Source organism: Tinamus guttatus, unplaced genomic scaffold (assembly GCF_059628265.1).
Source record: "Tinamus guttatus ecotype Peru unplaced genomic scaffold, ASM5962826v1 Tinamus_guttatus_pri_ptg000153l, whole genome shotgun sequence".
Lineage (NCBI taxonomy): Eukaryota > Metazoa > Chordata > Aves > Tinamiformes > Tinamidae > Tinamus > Tinamus guttatus.
In genome coordinates this window covers 501,308-526,603 of record NW_028288687.1, presented here as the reverse complement: position 1 = coordinate 526,603, position 25,296 = coordinate 501,308, and the positions used below count along the sequence as shown (strand labels likewise).

The 25,296-nt window shown below is 47.1% G+C and overlaps 1 protein-coding gene across 1 annotated transcript in view; it reads left to right on the top strand.

Moving 5' to 3' along the window:
* The first annotated feature begins 5,370 nt into the window (after positions 1-5,370).
* Positions 5,371-25,296, top strand: part of ROR1 (ROR family WNT receptor 1) — a 40,108-nt gene continuing 20,182 nt past the window's right edge. Inside the window, exons 1-3 of the mRNA XM_010214737.2 lie at positions 5,371-5,462; positions 15,383-15,670; positions 17,170-17,200. Coding sequence (XP_010213039.2) covers positions 5,420-5,462; positions 15,383-15,670; positions 17,170-17,200 — 362 coding nt within the window. The 5' untranslated portion in view covers positions 5,371-5,419. The remainder of the gene's footprint in view (positions 5,463-15,382; positions 15,671-17,169; positions 17,201-25,296) is intronic.

Here is a 25,296-nt window from a genome sequence, read left to right as displayed (position 1 = left end):
TGTCAGTCCTCTCTGGCCCTCGAGTGCTGAGGTGCGAGGAGTTACGGCGTGCCGTGATTAATGGGGGCTGTAATTGCTTCCTTGTCTGCCCGCGCTGCGTTTGGCCGCGTTGGGCTCCTCTCGAGCCCTCGCGGGTGGATTTAGCAGGCCGGGGCGGGCAGGGGCGACGCGCGGCGCCCGCCGGGCCCTTCCTTCTGCGTCCGCACGCAGCTCTCGCCCAGTGGGTGCTCGTGGGCCCCGCTCCCTGGACCGGCCTCTTTTGGGGGAAATCAGCGGGAAGCTCCGTGCACACTGGGGCAGGAGGGCGGCACGTCCCCAGAAGCCCCCGTGTGGCATCAGGCCCTCGAACGGAGCTCGCCGCCGCTCGCTTGCCTGTAGGACTGCCTCCCTTGGGGTCTATCAGTGCCTCAAGGGAGGCAGTGAGGAGGATGGTGCTGGCCTCTTCACTGGTGGTCACTGACAGAACTAGAGGTGATGGCCACAACCTGAAACACCAAAAGTTCCACAGGAACTTAAGGAAAAATTTCTTGACAGTGAGGGTGCCAGAGCCCTGGAACAGGCTGCCCAGAGAGGTTGTGGAGTCTCCTTCTCTGGAGATCTTCAAACCCGCTTGGACGCAGCCCTGTGCCACGTGCTCTAGGTGACCCTGCGTGTGCAGGGGGTTGGACTAGATGACCTCTAGAGGTCCCTTCCAACCTTCAGCATTCTGTGATTCTATGATAGGACGGAGGTCCCGCGGCTCAGGGTGGTGCTGAAGGTCCCCCCCAGTTGCAGAGGTGCCGTTCGCGGGGCGCCGCGTCCGAGCGTCGCTGCGGGCGGCTCCAGCGCTCCGGTCCCCCGGGGCGGCGCGCGGCGAAGGGCCGTCGGGGCCACGTTGTGCAGTTCGCCAGCACAAAGCCGCAACTGTGAGCTCCGCAACGCTGGCGCGTGGCCAGGCGGCCCGGCCTTTTCTTCCTCGCCTGTCTTTAGGGCTGTGGCTTGCTCCAGGGTGCAGTGTTTTGCTCTTCTTAAGTGGAAACTGTTAACGACCCAATTTAAGCAACGTAAAGTGCACCCAGCGCCTTCTAAATCCGTGTAACATTAATGATAATCTGTAATTAATAGCTGCAATGAAAAGGAATTGTAGTGCAGTCATTAGAAGTTAGGATTAGAGTATTTGGGTATAAAAAGGGCTCTTAAAAAGCTCTTCTTCTAAGAGACAGCTCTGATGCAGCAGCAGAAAACAGTTTTCAGCACTTCGGGCCTCAGCCAAAGACCCAGCTCCTGGAAAGTTTGCAGTCAGCCCTGACGTATAGGTGTCCTTGGAGAGCTGACGGGATGGAGGAAGGTGCTGGCAGGGTTTGCAGGTATCGAGCGCGTAGCTCCTAGTCCTCTGATGACATTACATGCTGATGTTACAGAATGAGTCTCAAGAAGGAGGTGCTGGAGCTAATTCCCCCCTGCAGCTTTCGGGAGGGGTGTCCCGGCCTTGGCAGGGGGCTGGGGATGCTCCCAGCCAAGAGGCTCCGTGGGGCCTGTGTCCCATGGAGGTGCCAGCGAGGAGCTGCCCTGGGACCAGGATAGGCCGTGGCGCAAAGGGGGTTCATCACCCTTCCCCATCCTGCAGTAAATTAACTCATCTCTTTGCACTTCTGGTTTTGAAGGCCAAGATCAGCGCAGTGTGTGGTTGAAACCCGCAGAGCTGCTCAGGGCTGCTGAAGAGCTCCCGGTCTAACGCCAGTTATTAACATACCTCAGGCTGTCAGTAATGCGAGACTGCAGGTAAACAGCAGGGAGATACGCTTAAGGGTTTTAACTTCTAAGAGCAGGGAACTAAATTAACCGTTTGAAAGCCACTCACCCCATGTAAGCAATACCCGAGCCCCGTCTGCCTGCAGTGGTCTGAAGAGGTCCCTGGCAGGAGGAAGGAGGGACGCAAAGCGGTGGCATCACTGCTCAGCGGGAGGTTTGCGGTCCGTGTATGTGCGTGGCCGCTGTTAAAGGTAGTGTATGTCCTCCCTAAGAGGACCCTGCCTTATTCCAGGGACAGAAATGGCCTGTTCGAGGTGAGTTTTGCATCCCCGTGCATCTGCTTGGTCAGCTAGCCCCGGCACTTGTGTGATTCCTACCTCCTTGGGAAACGCGAGCGCTGTCCGACGGGGACGTGTCTACGAACACGCAGAGGGGCTGATGACACGAAAACACAGTCCTGCCGCACCCCTGGGACCGGGACAAAACCTGAGGGGCTTCCGTTGTGGCAGGTTCACTGGGATGCCAGTTTTTAAGCAGGAAGGTCGGCAAAGAAGAGGTAGAATCCATGAGAGCCCCCAAAGGTAGGTCCGGGTTTCCCTGGGCACCTCCAGGGTGGGCTGCGGATGGGCCGGAACGCGGCGGGTTGCGAAAGGCCTCGTATCTCGGGCGATCAGATGAGCACGGTGGGGGAACGCACAAAGGATCGGTGAAACAGTAAATGCAGGAGGAATAAAAGGAAGATGATGGAGATATGACTAAGAAGAAAAACAGCCGAGGGCCATATCTGTGGGCAGATCAGTCAGGTAGGAACTAGACGGCGAGCGTGATGAAGTGTACATGAGGAATGTGCAGGAAAGCAGAAAATTTGGAGCGCTCACCAAGTTAATTAGGGTTTGCTCTCATTTTGTAGAACTTTATCTCTGACTCCAGTCTTCCGACTGTTATCTCCAAGGAGGCTTGCTAATGGAGTGTACTTTCTGAAGAGTTTTATTCAGCTTTTTAAATAGCACTGAGATTTATAAAAAAATGGGTAAAAATTTTATGGCTATATGGAAGAAAATAAGAATGTTTTTCAGCGATGTAAAATAACTCTACTGGTGTATTTTCAGTAGGCATTTCAGTGCAAGAAGTATCTACCTGCCTGTCGCAGATTGCGTGGGTTGCTCAAAATGAAATTTGTCCAGTTTACTTCATAACTCAGGCTCGTGACTTTCTGTTTTTTTCTAAATATCTCCTTGCTCTTTTGGGCATTTTGAGAAGCCGGTGGTGAGATCTGTAGTGCATATATTGCAGTCGTACTCATGTTTACGGCAGAAAAAATTATTAACTTCAGGCTGTCTTTTGGGTATATATTTAGAGTGTAGAGTGACCCACTGGGATGATCTAAAGACAGAGGATTCCCATTAAGAAGACACATTGAAATGTGTGTTTTTTGTTTTAACCAGACATATCTTCTGCCTGAAGAAGATGTATTTCCGTAGGACCTGGGATTTTCACCTCTGCACCCCGGCAGAAAGCCTGCTGGAGCCAGCGTTTCTGCTGGGGGCATTAGGTCTTGCACGTCCCGCTTTGCTTATCCTGCCTTGCACACAGAGCATCTACCTCCGCAGACGGGATTTTCTCTCGGCTTTGTTTCCGTACCGCAGATTTATTTCCCATTAGCATCTTCCATCATTGCTGGGTTTGGAGGCCTCTTAGCCTCGTTCGTGTTGTGACTTATATCCTCTTTTCTTCGTGTTGCAAATGCGGGGCCCGAGTTGATGAGCGCGGCCGGGTTGTGAGTGATGCTTGTGCGGGGTGAGAAAACGGCCCGCGATAAGAACCAGCTCTGCAGTTTTTCTTCAGAGGCAGATTTTTGTAAACCTAATTGAAGTTTATTTAATCGCAGAGGCTTTTAGGGGAGTGACTCGGGTGAGATTCGCTCTGCGCTTATGCAACACGGTAATAAAACGTGATGTTAGCCAACCTGTCGGTGGGGAGTATATCTGAGTGCGCTTTACGTGCCTTCTCACAAGCTGTGATTTCTCATTAAGACCAGCATTTCTTAATAGTGGTAGAGATTTGAACAGATAGTTATCTCTTATGCATTAAGGATAAGATCATTCATCTGAGATGATTTCACTTATAATACAATCTTAGCGGCATAATGGCTCTCTTCACTGATCGCATTTCTCACATTGCCTTTTTCCAAAACATTCGCATTGTTTGGGTACTTAAAGCAGGATATAAGAAGACAGTTTTAATAATTAAGGATTAGGTTTTAAAGTCCCCATCGGTCTCCAGTTACAATATTAAGCGGATGTTCTTTGCTTTTTGAATGGGAGCCGCAAGAGAGCGAGGCCGCTTCCTTGCCCCCACTGTAAGGTGATACGTGAATCCTGCACCTCCTGTGCACCGGTTCTGGGCTCCAAAGGGAGCAGCGGATGCCTGCGTGATCCTACTTGCAATCCGGAGCTCATGAGCGTGAGGATCGCCCTGTCCTTGCTCTCCTGTGCGCTCCGTAACATGCCCGACGTCCCGCGGCGCCGCGGCGTGATGCTGCTCAAAGCTGCTCGGCGCCGGGGCCTGCCCTGCACCTGATGCTGGGGTGGCATCTGCCTGGGAAAACATTGATTTCACAAAAGTGCCAGAGTGCTGAAAAGGAAAGGAAGACGAGGCACGAACGCAGCGCGCCAAAAGCGCGGCTCGCGCAAACAAGCGTCGCCGTCCTGCCGCCGCGCCGGTGGCTCCGCCGGGGCCGGCGCGCGTCCTCGCCGCCAGTTCGGATGCCTCCAAAGGCCGTGTTTACCTTGGAAATAGTTGAGAGAGGCTTAAATAAGCAGTGCTACCAGGCGGGCTGGGCCGCCCCGACCCGTCCGGAAGCTGCCGTTACGCGTACGAGTTCTTCGTGCTTTGTATTTAATTAAAACATCTACGTCGTGCGCATGGAGATGTTTTAGCACAACCTATAGCTGGGGCTGGACTGGCACTGCCAGTGTCCCTTAGCACCGGCCGCTGCTACTGGCTGTTGGCACTGACCAAATGTCTAAGGAAAAAGGTGAAAAAAGAGCTGTAGGTCACTCTCCACCTTCTCTGCAAGGTAAAAGCCATCATCGTAAGGAGATGCTACCGCTGTCTGCGTCGGCCTTTCAAGGCTGGATTGAGTGGCGTCGTACGGGGATTGTTTGCACAAGCAGCCCCGTGAACTCCGGTGCGGAAAGCGAGCCTGGTCCCGCGCGCGCCGGTCTGCAGGATTAAAACCCCTCGTAAATGCTAATGGGGAACACGCTCGGCAGCCCCGCAGCACTTGTGTTTTTCTTAGACTGTGTTAGTTGTAACCGTGCATGCGTCCTTCTACCTCTATAAAAAACGAGGAGAGATTTTAAGATGGGCTAGATCCATCTGAGAGATCGGTGGCTTAATTAACACAAGGCCTCGCAGTGACAGCGCTGCAAAACAAATTCCAGCGCTGGCCCGGTGCCTTTTTCCACTTTGCTGCTTCTGCTGCCCATATGTTTCAGCCTGCCAGCACGGAGCATCTCGTACATTTTAATAACCGGTGCTCAAATCATTCAAATCATTTTATTTCTATGGCACCAACTTTAAAAATGCCTCTTAATCTCCCAATGATACAGGCACAATATATTAACACCATTTTTTTTTCTGTCTTTTCCTTTCAGGAGCGAATTCATCGGTTGTTGCTGATTTTATGCCTACATCCTCATGGAACATCTCGAGCGAATTAGATAAAGGTAAATGGACAGATTAAAATGTGAGAATGGAGCAATCAGGTTTCCAGATCACCATTCTTACTCTCCTCTTGGCCAAATCAGTGAGCAAACGGGCATTTGAGATAAACCTTGTTCGCCTTGTGATCTTTTGACATCTCATTACATGCGGTTCTGTGATTTCTAGGGAATGCTGTGTTCATTTCTTGTTCCCGTAAAGCGTTCCACATGGCAAAAATATTTCAAGATGTGAATCTTGTTAGTTTATGACCTGCTTGACGTTTTGTCTGGTGGATCGTAGGATCTGAACTCAAAATTAACAAGCATCGGGCAGAGGCAGTTTTGCCTCGATGTGTTTTATTAAGGCTCTACGTTATAGAAAGGAAAAATTTCAAAACTTCAGACATCTCTATGCGCTAATTAACTGTGATTTCAAACTCTGTACAGAGTATAAATTGTGAAAAAAGGGATATATTTCTTATTCCCCTTCATTTTCTAAATTATGCACCACCAATTATTTAATCCGAGTTGCTTAGCTGCCTTTGGCCTCTATTCCAAGCCAGTGGCCTGCAGCTTTCTGAGCCAGCCTGGCCTTTGAAATGCTTCTGCCATAACATTTGCTGCGGAGGATGCTGTTGGCCACACTAACTGTTCAATTTGTCAAACATTCTCTTTCCATTTGCTTATAACTTTGCCAACCGTCAACTATTTAGCCTGAAATTTCCCAGAGTTCTCCCACAGATGGCTTTCCCAAGCATTTTTGTCTGCATTTTGTTATTTTTTTTTTGTTTTTACAAACATATGTTCATAATGTTTTATGTTTAAGCATGAATATGTTTGTGTGCTTTAGTATGGCTCAAAAACGGAATTTGGGGCACTCAAAAGAGTAGTGAACTTGTTTTAAGCCTGAGAACGCCCCGGTCCCCTGGGCACCATTTACTGCTGGGAACGGTTTTCCCTGCCGCAAAAATTTGGCCGTGCTGTCGCTTCTGGGCCATGTGGAGGTGACCGAGCTGGTCTTGGGCTGGATGCAGAGGACCAAAGTCCAACAGAAAACTCTGCAGAGCTGCTGAGAGCGAGAGGCAGTAGTTCTCCCCCGGCCAGATGTTGGTTGCTGGTTTATTTGTTTTCTTAATTGCTCAAAAAATCAGAAGAAAATGAGTGACCTCGAGGAAGAAAGTGAAGGGCACAAAGTTGGGAAGTGCCGAAGGCGGCAGGCCACATGGTCTCGACTCAGGCTCTGAGGTGGTGCTGGGGCAGCTGCTAACCTGCAGAGCAGGATTTTCCTCATACGCCAGCAAAGGGCGGCCCGTGCTCCCCGAGGCCATGAGGGCTGTGTGAACTCTTGGAGGATCTCCCCGAGCTTCCTCGTGGACGATGTCCTCAGTGCGGGCTCCGGGCGAGCCTCCCCCAGTGCGGGCTCCGGGCGAGCGCCGCCATGCCGGGCGCTGCCTCCCCTCGCCGCTCCCAGCGCGGCGCCCGGCGCGCGATCACACGTGGCCCGCTGTGAGCTCGCCGAGGAGACGGCCCTTGCTGCCCGAACGGCTTAGTCAGCAGGGCGGGTTGGTCCCGCGGGCGCAGCGCGTTTCGTCTTGCCGAAGCGCCGCGCGGCCCCTCCATGTGGCGGCTGCCGCTCGGCCCTGAGGTGCTGGGAAAGGCGTGTGGTGAACCCAGCTCGCGGCGGCCGGCCCGAGCTGCGGCCGCGCAGGGGCAGCGAGGGTGAAGGCATCGCCGCCCGCTCGCCTTTGCCGTCCCTGTAAAACCGACTTGAGAGCCTGTTAAGTTCACTGCATGAAAGCGGTTCCCAGCCAAACTTCCCAATTAAGCAGCTTGGCCTTTCCAGAGTCCGCATCTCTGTCCCGAGTACGTCTGCCACGTTCAGGACGGAGGAACGGGCTCATGGCCTGGTTAAACAGTATTATGTGTTTTGCAATCACTCCCCAACACGCCGCTTCGCCTGGCCTGGGGGGTTCTGCAGTGATTATCTTGCAACTGAGCCCCATTCAGGTTTCAATTTCTATTAAATAAGCTAAATCGATGGCATTAAACAGTTGCCTGTTTATTCTTTTGAACAGGAAATGAATTTAAAAGAGACGCAGCCACCCGTGAAGAGCTGTTGAAAGCAACGATTGATGGGAGGGAGGAGGTGGTTTCTCACCAAAACCTTAAAAAAAAAAACAAACTCTGCATAAAAATAAAAATGATCACTTTGGAAAATTCAGCTAGGAGCATTTTTCGCTCCGAGTACTCAGTCATGAAGTGCAAGGGAAACGTCATGAGGGAAAATGAGAAACCCAAGTGCAATCAAATAAAACTTTGAATTGAGAAGAAGGAATATGGGTCCTAAGGGAAATGGCAGTGTGGTTGTAGGAAACCTTGTGTCTCCGGGGACGAGTAGTGGGCGACAAAGGTTCACCCCGGGTTGGAGCCCCTTTCGTCGCTGTTTGGTGCGCTGCCTTCTCCCCTCGCCCCTGCTCCAGCTGTTTGCTTGGGAAGGGCTCTGATTTGCAGCAACCCCTTCACTTCCCTGAGCCTCATTCTGAGGGTGCAGAGCCCTCGCTGAGCTGCTCCCTTCCCCAAGGATGGATGTGCAAAGGTAGAGCTTCCCTGCCTCACATCTCTGTTTATTTATAGGGAAAGAGACAGACCCGGCTTTGGATGGGAGCCTGTTTATGTCTCGTACAGTACAGGAATTGTTTGGAAACTCTTCATTCTCAGGCAAAGATAACATTGGAGCCTCCACCAGGAAAGAGTCAGCTTTGAAATATTTTGTATTTTCTTTTAATTGTGGATAGGATTCTGCTTCCGTGGCCGTCCGCTGGACTCGGCCGCCTAGACTCTGCAGGAGCGGTGAGAGTGGGCGATGCGTGTCCCGTCTCTTCCCAGGCTTCCTCCACAGTGTGATTTAGCAGCGGGAAATACCTGAGGAAGGTCAGACCGGGGCATGGCGGGGCTGCGGGACAGAGCCCTCACCCCGTGCGCAGGGCCGCGCTCCAGCGTCCCGGAGATGTCCGGCCAGGCAGGTGTCAGGAGGGTCCATGACGCTCCGTGGGCGCCTGGATGGACACAGCCCAGCCGCGCGGGATCCTCCTTTCCAGGAGAATCACCTCAGAAGGGTCTTCCAGGCAGGGACGCGGCCTGTCCGCACGGCTTCACGGAGACACTTTTCTGGTGGTGCCGCGAGAATGAGGCTCTCACGACAACTGCGTTACGGAAACGCAAACAAAGGCAAACGGGGCCAAACCGGGCTCATCGAGGCCTCCTGGCTTGGCCCCAGTTCTTCAGAGATTTCCAGATTTTCTTTTGAAATCACTGGATGTGAATTCGATACACGTGGTGAAAGGGGAAGAATTACAGCTTTCACATTCATGCACAATTTACCTTTTTATTTTTCTTTATTATCTGGGGGATATTCGGTAAATCACATTTCCCCTGATGGGGCTCAGGATCCTGATGCTATTTGTGGGGTCCCGTTAGTAGCAAGGCAGTAAATTACTGCTACTTTGTTTGAAAATTTTTTTAGCCACAGTACATTAGCTCCTTTTGTTTGCTTTTCCACTGACGGGGTGTACGTTTTTATTTGAGAATTTGTGTTTCTTGAATGTCTCATTTATAAATAATACAGGGTGTGAAATTTGAAGGTCATAGAACAGAACCTGAAACAGAAACCGCCCTCATGCAGCATTCGTGGTAAAAGTCCTTCCCAAAATGCTTCACTTAACACAGTTGTATTTTTTAAATCTCAGTGTGGGCAATGACTGTCTGACCACTCTGCATAAGGCAACTATATATAATAACCTTTTCCTGGCTCATCCAGCTATCTTTGTTTATTTGAAAGATTGATAGATCATAGGGTCAAGGGACGTGTTTTATTGTAAGTTTCTGTTCCAAATTTCCTGACATTTTTGGTTGAGAAAAAAATAGACCTTTAGAAGGCACAGAAAGGGCTAATAAGAACCAGATCCTAAAGCGATGTGATGTCAAAATGTCAAAAATAACAGCTTTTCTTTGACTCTACGGCATTAATCTTAAGGCGCATACCTTTGTGTACACTCTTCCTTTAGTGAGTTGAGTTTTTGTGCGTGGCTCTGTGCTGCCAAATGGCTTCTAAAGTGACGGCAAAGTCCCTTGATGGTTTTCAGTAGTTTGGTTTATAGCTGGAGGGGGACGTTTGTTTACCTATTCCAAACCACTTCTTGTGGGTGCGTGTGTGATAAAGCTCAGCAGCTTCCTACTTGTGCTATAAAACCTGTTCCTGAGCAAAGAGAAGCTTCATTTCCCCTTGCTCCATGATCGCCTCTGAGCTCGCTCCGAGGCAGCTGTCCCTAACCCTGCGAGTGAACCCATCAAAGGGAGGGCGGATGGGAGCGCTCAGCGCGCATTAGGGATCTGCAAAGGCATCGTGGGCTCTGAGTGGTCCAGTTTCTATCAAAAAAGCAATGGGATTCAGGTGCTTGGCCCCGATAACGCGCGAAGGGCCACGGGGACCTGGTTTCCCTCCACTAGTTTGCCCTCCCTTTGGCCTGGGGCACTGGAGAAGCTGCTAGTCAGGAGAAAGCAGCAATTAGGAGAACTCCTAATGTACAGTGTGTGACACACGTGGACACCCCAAGAGCCCCGACGGCCGGGCAGCCTGGTTCAGCTAGGATCCCTGGATGGGGTAATGCCCCGCGGTGGTGTCTGGGGAAGAGCAGACCCATCCCTGTCAGCCGCTGAACGGAGCTTACACGCACACATTTCAAGGGCATTTGAAATTAAGCCGGGCAAGCAAGTGCAGGAGCGAATTTCCGTTTGTCCCAGGACGGTTGACATTGAAAATTTCCGCTCGGTTGTCTGGGTTTCTTTAGCCCTTTGATATTCTGCATACAGTTTGCCAAATCCGAGGTCGAGTGCGGTATTCCATTCCTCCCACTGTCATTCCCCTACCTTTATTCATGTAAAATAAGTGAAATTCCAGCCAGTAGTCATCCTTTTGCCCCTTTTAATAACAAGGCTTCTGTTGATCAGGCGCTCGGACCTGACCTTCCAGGAGATGTCTTCCTTTATGAGTTATGGGCAGATCAAGGAATCAATGGTTAATCCTTTTTCCAATTGAGAAGTATGTGCTCTCTCTATTGCCACACTTGTGTAAGAAATCCTGCTGAGTCCTTCTTTAGCTTAACTGGAAGAGCTTAAAACTGAAGTTTATTGAACATATGGAACGAACAACAAACCCATCCAGCACATTCTGACTGGGTGGGCTCCAGCTCATCGACTCCTGCTCCAAAGAGAACAATTCCATGTAGAAGATTTCCAACTGGCTGAGCCCAATGGGCTTGTCAGAGAGGGTGATAAATGTGAGTGCTGGATACATCCAAATGTAGCATCTGACCGGACTAACATGGCTAATCCAAAACTCCAAATGAATGAAAATACTTATTCCACAGCAGTATACTATCTCGGGCAGATGCTGCCAGACCCTGTGATATGCCTAATAGTATTTTTCTCTTTAGACAAAGATTATCTGTTTGTTTAAGTTACCAGTCACCGAATGTATCCATCTTGCAGTCATTGACTCGGACACTTTTTGTCTTCCTTTATTGTCAACATCTGTTATGCCAAAGAAGTGGTGAGTTGCTAAACCTTTCGCTGCAAGAAAGATAAATGTAATAAATTGTCTGTGAGACTAACGTCCAAAGTGCATTACTCCAACTGGCTCCCAGGGATGCTTTAAGCACTGCAGTGCAGATTTGGACTTTCCAATGCAGGCTAAAATACTTATGCTCTGGTTTGGCGGTTGGAAGTGGTGTCCTCACATCTGTCACTTTGCTGCAGAAACGTTTGCTGCTGGTCCTTTCCAAAGCACAGTTTGGTCACACGTGCGGAATAGGGACCTGCCTTCGGCCGCCGGCCGCTCTGCTGCGCCTGCACCAAAGCTGCTCCCTGGCTTGGGGTGGCTTAAACGAAGGGTCTAATTTTAGCCTTTCTCTGAATATTGGGAAAGATCAGAAGGGCATAAAGACAGAGGACAAATGAAGCACAGTTTGTTCCCAGGTCTCCTCCTGTGTCCCCATCCTGCTGGGAAGTCCCAGTGAAATGAGGGACGCGTCGCTCACGCAGCGGCGCGTGCAAAGCCGGTGGCCAGCAGACCCCTCTCCAAGCAGAGGGGCTGCTCCGCTCCCTGAGATGGGCCCTTTGGCAATTTAAGATAGAGGAACCATGTGGTCACGGTGGAGATTAACATTCCTGGCCCAGAGAGGACGAGCTTTTATTTTGAAAGCCACCTGGGCTCCACTTAAAAGTAGTAGAATGCCTAAGAATTTATTATGACTGGGAAGGCTCCGATTTAACAATGTCAGGGCAGAGCCGTGGAAATACACGCACTTTTCTGCTTCCAAGACACACGGCGCTGCGTTTCGTCCTTGCACAGCTGTTGCTGTGCTGGAAGATCAAACCAGCAAAAAGTTTCGCCATGAAGGATACCTAATATTTGGATTTTACATGCAGTGTCTCCAATTTATGCGCTTAGAATCATGAAGATGACTTATGATGTGTTGTGTTTGCATTGGCAACGGCTCAAAACCAGGAATATATTTCAGGCTTGGCTTTCCAGATATTATCTCAAGTCATTTAAAAGTTCATTATAGGGCACCCGCTAGTGCTGCTATAGTAAAGGGGCTGTCAGCATTTTTCAAGGGTTTATAACTCAGCCATTAAAAAAGAAAAAAAAATCTCTCTGTGGGCTGAAACTTGGCATTCAGGGTCTAGGCCCAGCAATAAATTGTTTTTACAAATTAAAAAAAAATCAGCTTGACTATTATTAAATTATAGGTGGGCTAAATTGTATTTAGAACCGTTTCAGACCGTTCTGAATTTCTGTAACTTAAAATGTCTCTAAAATGTCTTTATGGAGTGCGACTCTAACATACGGCCCGGCTTTTGTTATGTGCTTGCAACCCTGAGATTTAGCCCCAAATATAATAACAGCGCTTATCCCACCACAGCACTTTTCACCCTCCAAGTGCTTTACGAGCATTATCTCATTAATGTACATAACAGCCTCCCCATGATGTAAGAGGGATTATTATCCTCACTTTATAGCTAGCGAGATCGAGCCAAAAGTTTTAAGGCTGTTTTGAAAAGGAGTTAGTTGCACAAATCCCATGTGAATCCTGATTGGCTTTGGGTGTCTCGTTCCCTTCGGCTCTTCTAAAAATCAGAGCTGGATGATTCACCCCGGACTATTCAGAGCCAGGATTAAAACTCAGACTTTCCAGTGCCCGTTGCCACTAGGCTGCTTAATTCTCAGAAATGTAGTAATTCCTTTGCACACACGAGCCATAAAGTTTCTAAGAATTTATTCTTTTGGTCAGGGAGAGTCAACTTTGGGGATGGAGAGAGCTTCTCCGTGTTGGGAAGCCTGTCAAGTGAGAGGTGGTGCCGTCAGTGCGTTGGTGGCAGTAGCTCTGGAGATGGGGAGGACTTGGATAAGCAACACTCAGACACAAGTGTTAAAAATAAAATTGGCCTTCTCTTTGGCCCCTTTTGGCGAGTGTGGGAATGCAGGGCTTTCATGCATCCCCGAGCAAGGGTTTTCATAGTTTTGTATCCATCAATAGCAGTCCAGGATTTCTTGGAAGCACTGTTGGACTTGCAGCTCATTTTCAATTACAGAACCACTCTATCTGCGAGCAACTTCTTGTGAAATGTCCAGCCTCTTGAATGCTGCCCAGTTTAAACCTCATCTCAGGTGCCTTAGGGCCTGCTGCTTCGCCTGATTGATGGTTTGCGGGCAAAATCTGTGGATATAAGGATTAAACAAAGCTGAATTTAGGACAGCCATGAGTTTATGTGTTTTGTTTTGGTGTTTCTATAGTAGTGTGCTGAGGGAGGTGGAGAATGCTTAGAGAGGAGGCAGAAGCTTCTGCATCCCGGAGACTCTTTCTGTTTGGATTATGGCGACACTTTCTTACAGTCTTGCTATTGCTATTTTAAAATCATTCTCCAGCCTTTGGAAATTTGCCTGTCATCCTTACTCCCGCATTTGCCTCTCCTCTACATAGCATAGGACCTTTAAAATACTCCATCTTCCGTGTTGGTTGCCACAAGCCCATCCCAGGGCAGGCCGTGTTGTGTTTTCCGACTGCGTTACGCCGTAGGTCACCGGCTTTGAACTGCTATCAGGGATTATATAGACGAGTGTGCTACAGAAATGCTACGGAGATAATTAAATGTGGTTATCCAGTTCCATGCTATTAGTGTGACTTTATTAAATGCAGATTGTGGAGGGAAGCCAGGAGTACGCGAGCAGACTTAGCTTCCCGGCGAGGTTATTAAGGCAGCAAGTCAGAAACGTTCCTAATCTCGTGACGAAGCCACAGAAATGGCTGCGGAGCACGGAGTGCCCTCTCTGACATCCCTAGTACCAGAGCCCGTCATCCCTCTGCTCCACAGTCCTTTTTACCAGCGTTGGAACGAATTAGATGATCCGTGGCAGCACAGGGAGCAGTGGCATTTTGCAGTTTCAAACCCGCACGTGGCCATTAAGGGAGTCCTTGCTGGATGGCAAACCTGCGTGGAGAGCTCCTCTGTGCTGGGGATTTATTGTCCGAGCGCGCAGGGACCCGGCGAGAGCAGCAGAAAGAGGTACTGACATACACAAAACCCAGGGAAGGGAGCAGCCGGCGAAGACAGCATTACAGAAATAATTAGGGAGGTGGGTTGGTTAGGAACGTTGGTTTGCTAAGCTGCTTTTAACACACAAGGAGTGTGTAACGTGTACACACGTTTCTCCTCGTGGTAGGGAGGCTTTGTGCTCGATGAGAGCAGCGGCAGCAGCGTGACACGGGTTTCCTTGCCCATGGGCAATGGGCTTCTCTGGACGCCGCGGGTTTGCTCGGAGAGCCGAGGAGCAGAGTGCAGGGTCTGCGCTGCGGCCTCCCTGCCCAGACGTCCCGCAATAATAATAGTTCTTGGGCGCTACTGACCGCAGCGAGATGCGAAGCTGTGACACCGAGGTGAACGCCGGGACCCTGCGCATCCCGCTCGCTGCCTTTACAGGATTTAAATAAATGTTGAATACGGTTAACTGGAAATAGTCCTCTTCAGGAAGGGTGGAGAATGAGAGAGCAGCTGACACAAGAAGACAATGTTCTTGATTGGGTTAGAAGAGATTAATTTCTTCAAATTTTGATTTTACGTTCCCTGTTCTAACAAAATAGAAGAATTCTTGATCTTTTACTCCTATCATAAGACCATTTTCAGATTGAAGACAAACTGCAGCAGTCTTAGCAAGGGATATCCTGACCATGGGGAAAAAGGTCTTCATCTCCTAGATGTGATCCTTATTCCCTCATGCATACAGTCAGTGCAGACAAAATCTTTGCCACACGCTGTCTCCACTGCTGTGCAAGTCAATTAAAATGAATCCCAGATCCTCACTTTGGAGGGATCATTTTCATATACTGAGGTGTTTTGGGGATCCTGACTCAAGCAAGGGCAGAACTGCAAGACACAGGCATCAAAATAAGCAGCTGGGTTGCCACAGGACTTGGGACCTTTAGGAAGATCTGGTTTTGGCTGGAGGTGAAGAGTCCTCCTGGATGAACCTCTCACGGTTACTAGTTAGCAAAAAGGGGAAACAGAGAAGTGGTGTTATCTCTTTCTTCTGTGTTGAATGAAGCTGAGAAGGGTGATGCTGAGAAAGCTGAGACCCCATAGCCGAGAAGGAGTTGTTCTCAGGAAATACAATATTACTCTACTACAAGAAAAATTCCAAGATTTCTTCCTTTACCATGCCAAGGTATATGGCATTTATTGCTGGGCCTGAAACCTCCATTAAGTTTTCTGTAAATCTGATAGCAACTTCTTTTCTTTCCCTCCAAAGACAAGAGTGCGTGTTCTTTAAAGCGACGTTTTCTACGCTGGAATCCTTTATTCACCGTTTTTTTCTCTTCCCTTAACAGATTACTTCTTGACGCTGGACGAGCCTATGAACAACATCACCACCACGCTGGGGCAGACGGCAGAGCTGCACTGCAAGGTCTCCGGGAACCCCGCGCCCACGGTGCGCTGGCTGAAGAACGACGCGCCGGTCGTGCAGGAGCCGCGCCGCATCTCCTTCCGTGCCACCAGCTACGGCTCCCGCCTGCGCATCCGGAACCTCGACACCACCGACACCGGTTACTTCCAGTGCGTGGCAACCAACGGCAGAAAGACAGTTTCTACAACCGGGGTGCTCTTTGTGAAATTTGGTAGGTTTTCGCGTTATAAACGGCTCAAAGCGGAGGAAAGGGCAGGACAACAGTTCTGCAGAGGGAATTCTGACTTAGCCTCTCTAAACATGCAGCTCAGATGTAGCAATAGCAGGTCAGATTCAGCCTGTTCTGGTGGAATATGGTAGTTTTATCCTCTCTGCATGTTGCTTGGCTGAGATACATGTCACCAGCTGCACTGGTGGCTTTTATTATATAAGGACCTACTGGAAGTAGGATCGAAATCCTGGGGGAACTAAACGTATCCCACCTGAGCAGATTCAGGCCAGGTGAGAAAATCTTTTTCATTCTCAAGAGCCTGAAACACCTCTTCCTTTTTCTTTAGGATTTGAGAACTTTAGGTTTGCAAAAGATTGGAATGCAAATGTTCATTACAGTATAAATTGGAGGCACATTAGTGAGATATATACATATAAGTGTATATGTATCTTCCAAGTCAAAGTTTATGTAGAGATAATTGCCTTCAGAGCTGATTTAATGACTAGGAAGACCTCAAACAAGAAACAGATTCTGTGTGTTGTCTCCTGCCTGCCCCCAGTCAGAGGGGAAGATTTCACTGAGCTGAAGATATTTGCATGGAGACCCGGTTAATCCTCTTTAAAACTGGACAAATAACACATAATGATTGATTTATTTGATGAGTTTCAAAGCTTTTTTTTTTCGCCATAAATCTCATAGATTTTTGATGTTCTATTTCTTATAAAAATATTACTTAAACATTCGCATAAATCATTTGTCCTCTAACTTGTATCAGAAATTTAGAAGATTTTTATCTGAATAGTGATACTTTTCTCGACACTGTTGTTGAAAACACCTGATATGCTTGTAGAAAACACTTCATATTTTTTGCTTTTTTTTTCTGTCTAGAGCAGAATTAATCTTACAATCCAATTTCCAGAGCAAAGATTCATTTGTGTGCACTCCCCTTAAATGTGCTGCAGGAGACTCTTCAGCCTGTGCTGTTGCAGTGAAGATAAATCCCAGTAAGCTCAGCCCTCCCAGTATTTCCCCAGATCAGGCCCAAATGCAGGAACAGTGAAATCCTCTCATCCAGGGACCTGCTGGGGTCCAAGGAAAACTGATCAATGCTCCTCAACCAGGCCTCTAGGACAAATTCCCTGAAAAACAATGAAAATTGATGCTGATTTCTCTCAGTTGCATTGCAGCCTGCTTTTGTGCAAGCTGTAGTTTGCAGGCTGGGTGCTTTTGTGCAGACCACATTTGCAAGAATGTTTTTCATGATGGCCCAGGCACCGGTTGTGGGAGGATCAGCACCTCACCTCCTTCTTGGCCTGATCTCTGGCACTGCTGCAGGATCCAGCCTTGTCTTTGCCATTGAGAAACTGTGAATCGTCTGTTAAACTACATAAACCACATTCAACATGACAGACTCTTATCTTTTAAAAGATTTTCTAAGGCTTCCTACTTGTTACCTCACCGTAACTCATCTTGCTATTTTTATTCTGTCACTTTTCCAGGTCCCCCGCCAACAGCAAGCCCAGGATCATCGTAAGTTGTTTCATGTCTGTTATACTGATTCATTAATCCTGCTTTTCAGCAGTCACATGTTCATTTTTCACTTGATATGACAGAAGCACTTTTACATTCCACTTAAAGTATAGTAATTTATTATTACTGCATTATCAGTCTCATAGATAAATTTTCGTAGTATTTCAACTCCCATTTCTTACACCTGATTTCTTAATTTCCAATATTTTCTTTAGATCATCTGGTATCTTCAGTTTTCCAACTGATTTCAGCATGCATGTAGCATATAGATTGTGAGCAGAAACTGGTCTGCAAACGTGTTACAGCCCAATACCAAAAATACTTATTGCTACATGTAATTTAGTCCCAGAGGACTTTTGCTGATTTTAACAGGGCTGACAACAGTAAGCTCTGTATCTGCCACTGTCTGTATCTGGGTTAGTAAACAGGAGTTGAACCGAGTTGAGGCACATGGCTGGGAGCAACGTCTGCTTTAGCAGCAGCGTCTTGCACCTTAGCTGCCCTTGCCCCTCTTGGATCCAAGCTGTTTTATCTTAGCAATCAACATGTTGGTGACTTTTGGCAGCTGAGATTCTGCCTTTGGTAGGTTTTGAGAGCATACACATATATCTTCCCCTCTGTTTTCAAGATATATGATCAAAGTAACTCACCTGTTTATAGTTTCTTAATGTTTTCAAGTCAGATCTTCCACTGTTCTGAAGTTTGAAATTACTTTGGTGATTGTGTATCCAGTTTACTGTCGTCTTACTTATGTGCAATGATAGTGGAAACCAGCCTGTTGTGATGAGTGGAGCTGCCCTGCTAGAAGAGAAATCCAGTATCAACTAAAACAGAAAGTTAATTATTAGTATAATATGAGGGAGTGAAAGTGGAGGGACATGAGTGCTCTTTCTGTAAGTTAGGTCATAAAGGATTGCAGAGGGCAAAGTCGGGAAGCACCTACCCACAAAAGGACATGCTAGGATGCCCTCTAATGGAACATCATAAAATATGTTTTTGTCTTTCCTGTGGAAGGTCACCGAAATGAAGTGGTTGGAGGGTTTTTGGGGAGGGGAGCTCTCTGCTCATAGTTGGCTCCTTTCTGCGCTGTGGTGTTCGGAGGAGCTGTATGGAGCTTTGAGAAGCGGGCGCTGTGGTGGTCAGCAGCTTGGAGAGATAACTGGTGACTTGGGGGACAGAAGAAGGTCCAAAGCTGTGTCTGCTTCTGCCTAGTTTGGGGTTTCTGAAATGTGAAGGCTGAGCAACAAGCCCTTGGCTGTGAACAAGTACAGGAGAGGCTGTGAGCTCAGAGAGCAGAGGAGGGCTCTGCTACCGGGGCACTGCCTAGGCCGTTCAGATGTGACAGATGTTTTTTACACAAAATAGATATAGAAACCTTTTTCTGTTCCCTTTTTTTTTTTTTTCAAAATAAAAGAATCAGAACTTGACCAGCCAGCAGTCCACCCCGTTACTGTGAAGTTACTGCAAATGGTCCCACTAGGTGAGTGAGGGTCAGACTGAGCTCGATGGCCACGTCAACACTGCTTCATTCAGGCCGTGGAGACAAATCCAAGCTCCTGAGATTACTGCAAGTGTGGAGACCAGAAGGAGCACCCGTAATAACAGTGAATGTTAAAGTAATGTCACACTAACATTATCACACCTCTCTTGCCCTTCCTCTACATGGCCCTGCCTTATTCTATGTTCAAAGCCCCAAAATTGAGGGAAAAAACAATCACTGATTTCCATATGAATCATATCAGGAATTAAATTAGGCAGTGTGATGAGCTTAATAATCCCAATTCTCAGTTTGTTTTCAGCCTGCCCTAACTATCACTGAGTACGACGAGTACAAAGAGTGTAGAAGGAAGGTGAACATAAAGTGAGACTTCCTCTTCAAAAGCAGATTTTATCCTCATGCCTTGTAATTTTGCAACCAAAAAAAAAAAAAAAAGATATTTAATCACACTTCATTACCCAGGAAAATTGTAGGCTGTGTCTAATGAGAGGTCACATTGCACTAAACATTGCAGGGAAGCATATCCAAAGAAATGTGCACGGGATTCCCATTTTATTGAAGGGAGAACAATTACATTCTTATCGAAGCTCCTCGGATTAAAAAAATTGTGAAGAAACTCACGAAAAAAAAAGTTAAACTTGTAATTCCTGCTAAATTAGAGTAAAAAAGCTGTATACACTGTCTTGAACCCAGTTCATGTCTGCCAGCAAAGTCATGCGTGCAGCAACGTAGTGGATAGCAGCAGAGCCTTCCTTCCAACTGTGTTAAGCTAAACGGTTAAGAGAAAATACATGTCATGATATTGAGAATTGCCTCTGGTTCTGTTGCTGGCTCTTTACTCTTCTTCCCGTGCAAAAACTATCTTGAGAAATGTATATCCCTCTCTTGCATTATTCGTACCCTGGACAAGTTGGCAAACAAGCTATTAACAATGAAATTAATGAAAATTTGGTGGAAGTGCCTGTGGTAAGAGGAGTTCCACAGTGCCTAGGTAAGCGTCACAAAAAACCTGTTTGCATCAATACCGTGATAAAGGCAGCACTTCAGTACAGGGGAACAGAGCATTTTATCTAGCCTTGAAAATTTGTCTTGGTTAGAGACAAGTCTATTTAAGATTTTTTAGATTTGTTTGGCTTACTTTTCTGATACTTTTGTTGAATTTTTCTTCAAATGCAAAGAGAACCCAGAGCCTGTTCCCTATAAGATCCTCCTCCATGGCAGACATTCGCCCTCAGGCTCTGATGCTGTTTCGTAGCCTGGCTGCCATTTCAGAACTCACCATCGCTCGTAGATGAGGTTTAGGCACAAGAAAACACGCACTTTGAACAGTGAAAACTAAAGCCACCCACATGTGCCTCAGTTTCAAGTTCCAAAGCAACAGATCTAGGATGCGCTTGACCTTCCTACTCATCATTTAAGGCTAAAGGGGTCTTCTGAGGAATTGTTTTCTTCAGGAAGAGTCCTGGAACTTGGGTTATAAAATATCCTCGTGCTGTTTTTTCAAAAGCTGACCCGTTAGTCCTGCGCTTTGGCTGAAGCGACTGTGGGTCCGCGTGGTTGGTCGCTCTCACTTCCCGAGAAGACGTTCACGTGAACTTAGGTCTAATGGTGTCCCCTTGTCCAAGCTGACCTGTGGTGTTGCTGTGGACAAATGGACAGTTTTTGGATATCATCATAGTGTTAGTGGTTAAACTGAGTTTAAATTTGGAAAGCACTTTGAAGAATGCTGTGTAAACAAGAGTTTCTCTTTGATGGTATTTGTGCCTTACAACATGTGTTTCTTCTCCTGTGAATACACAGTCAACAAAATAGATGGAATGAGGCAGCCTTTCCTCGTGGGCATGCTTTTCCCATGTTCTTGTTATTAATCTGCCATGAGCAGATTTAATTTGAAGATCATGTTTTTAAAAAAATCCATATGCTCTGCACTTTTCTTCGCATATTTTACAGGTGCAGAGTTCTGCCATGATGCGATGGCAGAAAAATAGATGGTCTGACTGCTGCTTAAAAATCAAAAGGTTAAATGGATACCTTGTGTAAAAGGAGACAGGCAAAACTAGATAACATACCAGTTCACGTGTGTGTTACATCCTTATTCCCTCTGCTTTCCTGAAATACTGCTGGAGGTAGCAAGAGCCAAATGTGTAACTGCTGCCCAAGTGGTTACAGGGAAATAAGAGAAACTCCAGCAGAACATACCATTGCGGTCCGTGTGGAAATCACAAAAACAAGGTATTCCTCTTGGAAAGCACTGGCTGACCTGAACGTCCTTCCTTTAACTCTCTGGTGTTTTGCAAAAGTCGGCTCTGGAGCCTTATCTGCGAGGTTACATTCCTCCCATGTGCTCTGGTTCTCCACATGTGCAACAGAGCTTGAGAAAGCGCCTTTAAAATAAGAATGCACACTCCTGCCGTATAAATAAATCACCATTTTATCTCTCATTTTGAAGGCAGGTGCTACAGATACACAGGCAGTTACAAGCAGCTCCCAGAGCTGTGGGGAGAGTGAGAATGAGTCCGCCCCGCAATTCCGATGCTTGCCCAAGAGCCAGGCCGCCACGCTCCCTTTCTGGCTCTTAGGACTTACATTTTTTCCATGAAGTGGATGGTGTCAAGGGCACCTCACAACCAGGAGTCCGGGTGAATGATCAGGTTCTGTAACAACTGATATTTTTTAAAACAACTGGGGAAATGGTTACATGCCCAATCTTTTCCAATATTTTTGTCCTCCTCTTCTCCTTCCATATCATCTCCGCTACCTGTTGCGAGGGCTTTATGCCTGTCCTGACCTTGCCTTCACGCACACTGGGAAAAATTTACGTGCAGATCACAGAGACTGACGGAGATAGATAGAGCACGTTCTGCTCAGGGACTGTCATGGGAACGTTAATGGGAAAGAAAACAAAGGTGCCTTTTAGCTTGGTCCAGTTTACAGCTGACCCAGACAAAACCTGCTTGAATGCAGTCAGATGGGAGGGATTCAGGGAAATACTCTGGATATTTTCTGTCCAAGGTCTGCAAGCTATACAAAAAACACAGACAACTTGCTGCATAATGAACACATTTTCTTGGAAGCTTGACCTGCAGATTAAATGTTTCACTTGCCAAAGTGGAGTTCTGACTTCATTACAGAGGAAACACTGGAAACGTAATGTAGCACCTCCTTGCAAGGGCTTTGTAACTGTAGGAGATGTGCTAGTTAGTATTTTGAAGGAGAAAAATGTCTAGTTCATGAACATTATGACTCTTGGATCCTTGGTGCTCCTGTGCAGCGGAGTGACAACAGCATGAACATGAATGGGGCTCCAAGCACGAACCTGTAGCGGTGTCTCCTGCGCAGAACACGTGCGGTCCTTGGTCACTATGACCGGTTGGACGGTTGTTTTATTCTTTGTGGATTTTTCTCCATTTATCAGCTATATATGGTATTGTTTTTGTCTTTATTTAACTACTGGGAACAAGGAGGGGAGAGGAGAGGAGAGAGGGCTGTAATTTTAAAGCGCATTTGATTCATGAAAATCAAATGGGGTTTGCGATTCCCAGAAATAGCTCGCAAGGTTTGTGAGACCACAAACCCCACAGGATTTTCCCATCCTCTTTTTCAGTGATTAAAATTTTTCTCTCTTTTTTTTCTTTTTCTTAGTTAAGCACATCTGTTTTTTTCAGTAAAACAGAACTTGCATGCGGCTGTCTGTGGCCGCGTGTCAGCACGGTTCTCCTCAGTGAGGAAGCGCGTAGGCCTTGGCCGGCGCCCAGGCCGGCCTCGGCCTACGGAGCGCTCGGCTAACGGAAAACAGAGCCACTGTCCCCTTTTGCTACCAACAGAGCCACTGTCCCCTTTTGCTACCACAGAGATGGATTTTATGGAAGAAACCCACTGAGAAAGAGCGAAGAGCAGCTCCCCTGAGGCCGCCTTTGCTGCGGCACCTGAGGGAGCTGCTCCGCGCCGGGCGCTGTGCTGATTCCCAGCACGGAGCAGATGTGGCAGCAACTGCCGCGCGGTCGCTTGGTGACTGTGGAAAGTTTGGCCAAGAACTGAAGGCAAATGCCCTGGGTTTTGGGCCCGGGCCTTTTATAGCCCCCACTGCCTGTGCCTGAGGCATGGAGAGGCCTAGGCGCGAGCGGCAAGTGGGATATTCTGCGCCGAGGCCAATATAAATACGGGTGTGCAGGAACTCAAGTGGTGCGAGGATGGAGTCTGAGTGGCTGATGCTGACAGAAACCATGTTGCTCGCGGCTGCATTACTTCATCCTGATGAAAATAATCCCCACTCCCCTCTGCCAAGGTCGGAGAGTCCGATTAGCCATGTGGAGACGTGGTATTCCCAGGATGTGGGCTGCTCACCGCGTGCGGAGCTGCTCAACATGAGCCCACTTTGCCCCCAGCGTGTCACGGGCAGGAAAATAACAGCCTGGGCACCTTTAGATGTTGCTTTGGTTCTGAGAAGCATTTTTACAAATTTTAACTGAAGTATTTGTGTTTTATACAGAAAAAGAGTTTCTCAATGTGCAGGCAGGTGTCAGAAGAGAGGCGCACAATGTGGACAGTGGACAAGACTGTAGCTACATTTGGTGGAAGCGAAGAGGAGATTGTTTTTATTTTTATCAGGTGCTCAGGTTTCAGTATTTTAGAAATACTGGATCAGCTCTTGAACCTTTCTATGTTTAGGTGCTTTTTAGCATGTTGCATTTAGCCTTGTTACATTAGTTGCATAGCTTTGAGTTTGCTTGACCTTGGATAAAGTGAGGGTGGATGGATTTCCATTTCTTTAAGAGGTTTTGATGGATCACTTGAAAAGGTGGTGGTCTGAATGGTTTATGCAAACACTTAAAGAAATCCCTTAATTATAGAGTTTGGCCTTGCATTAGGGACTGTGTGTGTATTTTCCTGCTATGTTTAGAAAGGGACAGAGTGAGGATCGTTTTGAAGTTCACGAGAGAATGGAAACAAAATCAAGAAGGGCTGAAGAGCTCCACTGCTTACGCTGATGCGCTCTGCAGCTTTTTAAGGACATTTTTAACTGTTGCAAAAAAAGAAGCAACAAAAAAGGGGAAAAAAAGGAAATAATTGTGCAAACTGTGGCATGTACTTCTGGTATGAAATGATTTACAGAGTCCTGTAATGACTTAAACGTTACAACATCATGTGTTGCCATCAGGCAAGACCACGGCTTGTGCTTTTGCCCAGGGCTCTGCAGCCTCAAGGAGAACCCAGTGCTTTCTGTCTTGGGACAAGTGTTTAGTCAGGCTGGTAAAAACATTAAAAATGGGAATAAATCTCAATTGGTCCAACCTGCTTTTGCAATCGCTGTACAGCATAAAACCTCCAGAATGAGTTTTCCTGTAAAGATAATATAGTTGCAGGGCCAGCCTGTATGTAGTTAGAGCCAATCGCAATTTATTTTACAGCATCGCAAGATCATTAAGTGCAAGGAGGAAGATTATAAGGTGCTATATTATTTATCCCAATAATTAAAAACACGCTTGACGCCCTAGCCTTGGCCGCACAAAGCCGTAAAAGTGGTCAAGTTCAAATACAGTAAAAGGAGTTAATCATTGATTTCAGAAAGTGTCAAGTTTATTGATCTTGTTAACAGGCAAGCACGTGTGTGGCTGCCGGGAGCGGCGGGCAGACGATACCTGCCCCGCTCTTCCTGGGGGGCTGCAGTTAATGCCACGCTGAGCGAAAAATAATCAAATATCAATAATCAAATTACTGCAGAACCTCTTAAGCTTGAAGCACTTAAAAGTGTAATAAGCCCCTTTTCCTTACATTTCTGCCCGTGCTAGTTTCAGAATTCTCTGTGTGTGACTTTTCTGTGGACTTCTCATGGCAATACTTAACATTTATTTAAAATTAGTTTTTTCTTCCTCAGTGGTGCAGATTAGGCCTGGGTGCAACTAGCAGATGGTGATTTGGGTTTAAGATAATGTCTTGCTTTCTGCAGGTTTGAAAAGAGCCAAAAAATCATGAGTTGTATTAAATGTGAAGGAGCAATCTGGAGACCTTATATTCGCCTTGCATTGGAAGTTTTGTTATCAGCAATCATAAGAGCTGGGGCTGTTTCAGGTGCTGCTCTGAGTCATACAGGTGTCAAACTAGAATGACTCTATTGACTTCTGTGATTTTCCATATGTTTCCTCAGTGACAATAACAAGCAAATGTTACCTCGGCCTTGGTGTATAGGGAATTTCTGTGGGACAAAATAGTCGATAGTAGCCTTGCCAAAATAAAGTTACTTGGCTGAATTAAAGGCGCAATGGTATATAAATACCATGTCAGCTTCATCTCACATACCCTGTGCATAAATCATTTCGCTGTGGGGATGGTATAGATGCATGACATGATGCTTGGTTTAATCCTCGGTTAATTTTTTATGCAGTTGTAAAATACATGTTTTGTATTAGCAGGCCATGACAAGAGGTTGTATTGATACAAACCAGCATTTTACCTAGTCAAAGATAAAAAAACAGCTTTTAGATTTGATAAAGCACAACTGCCAAAGTATGCCACGGCCAACTTTATCAAAACAAGGTTTTAGAAACAGTTCTCGGGGCTACTTTTATCTTAAATAATATTTTTCTAGTGAAGGAACACA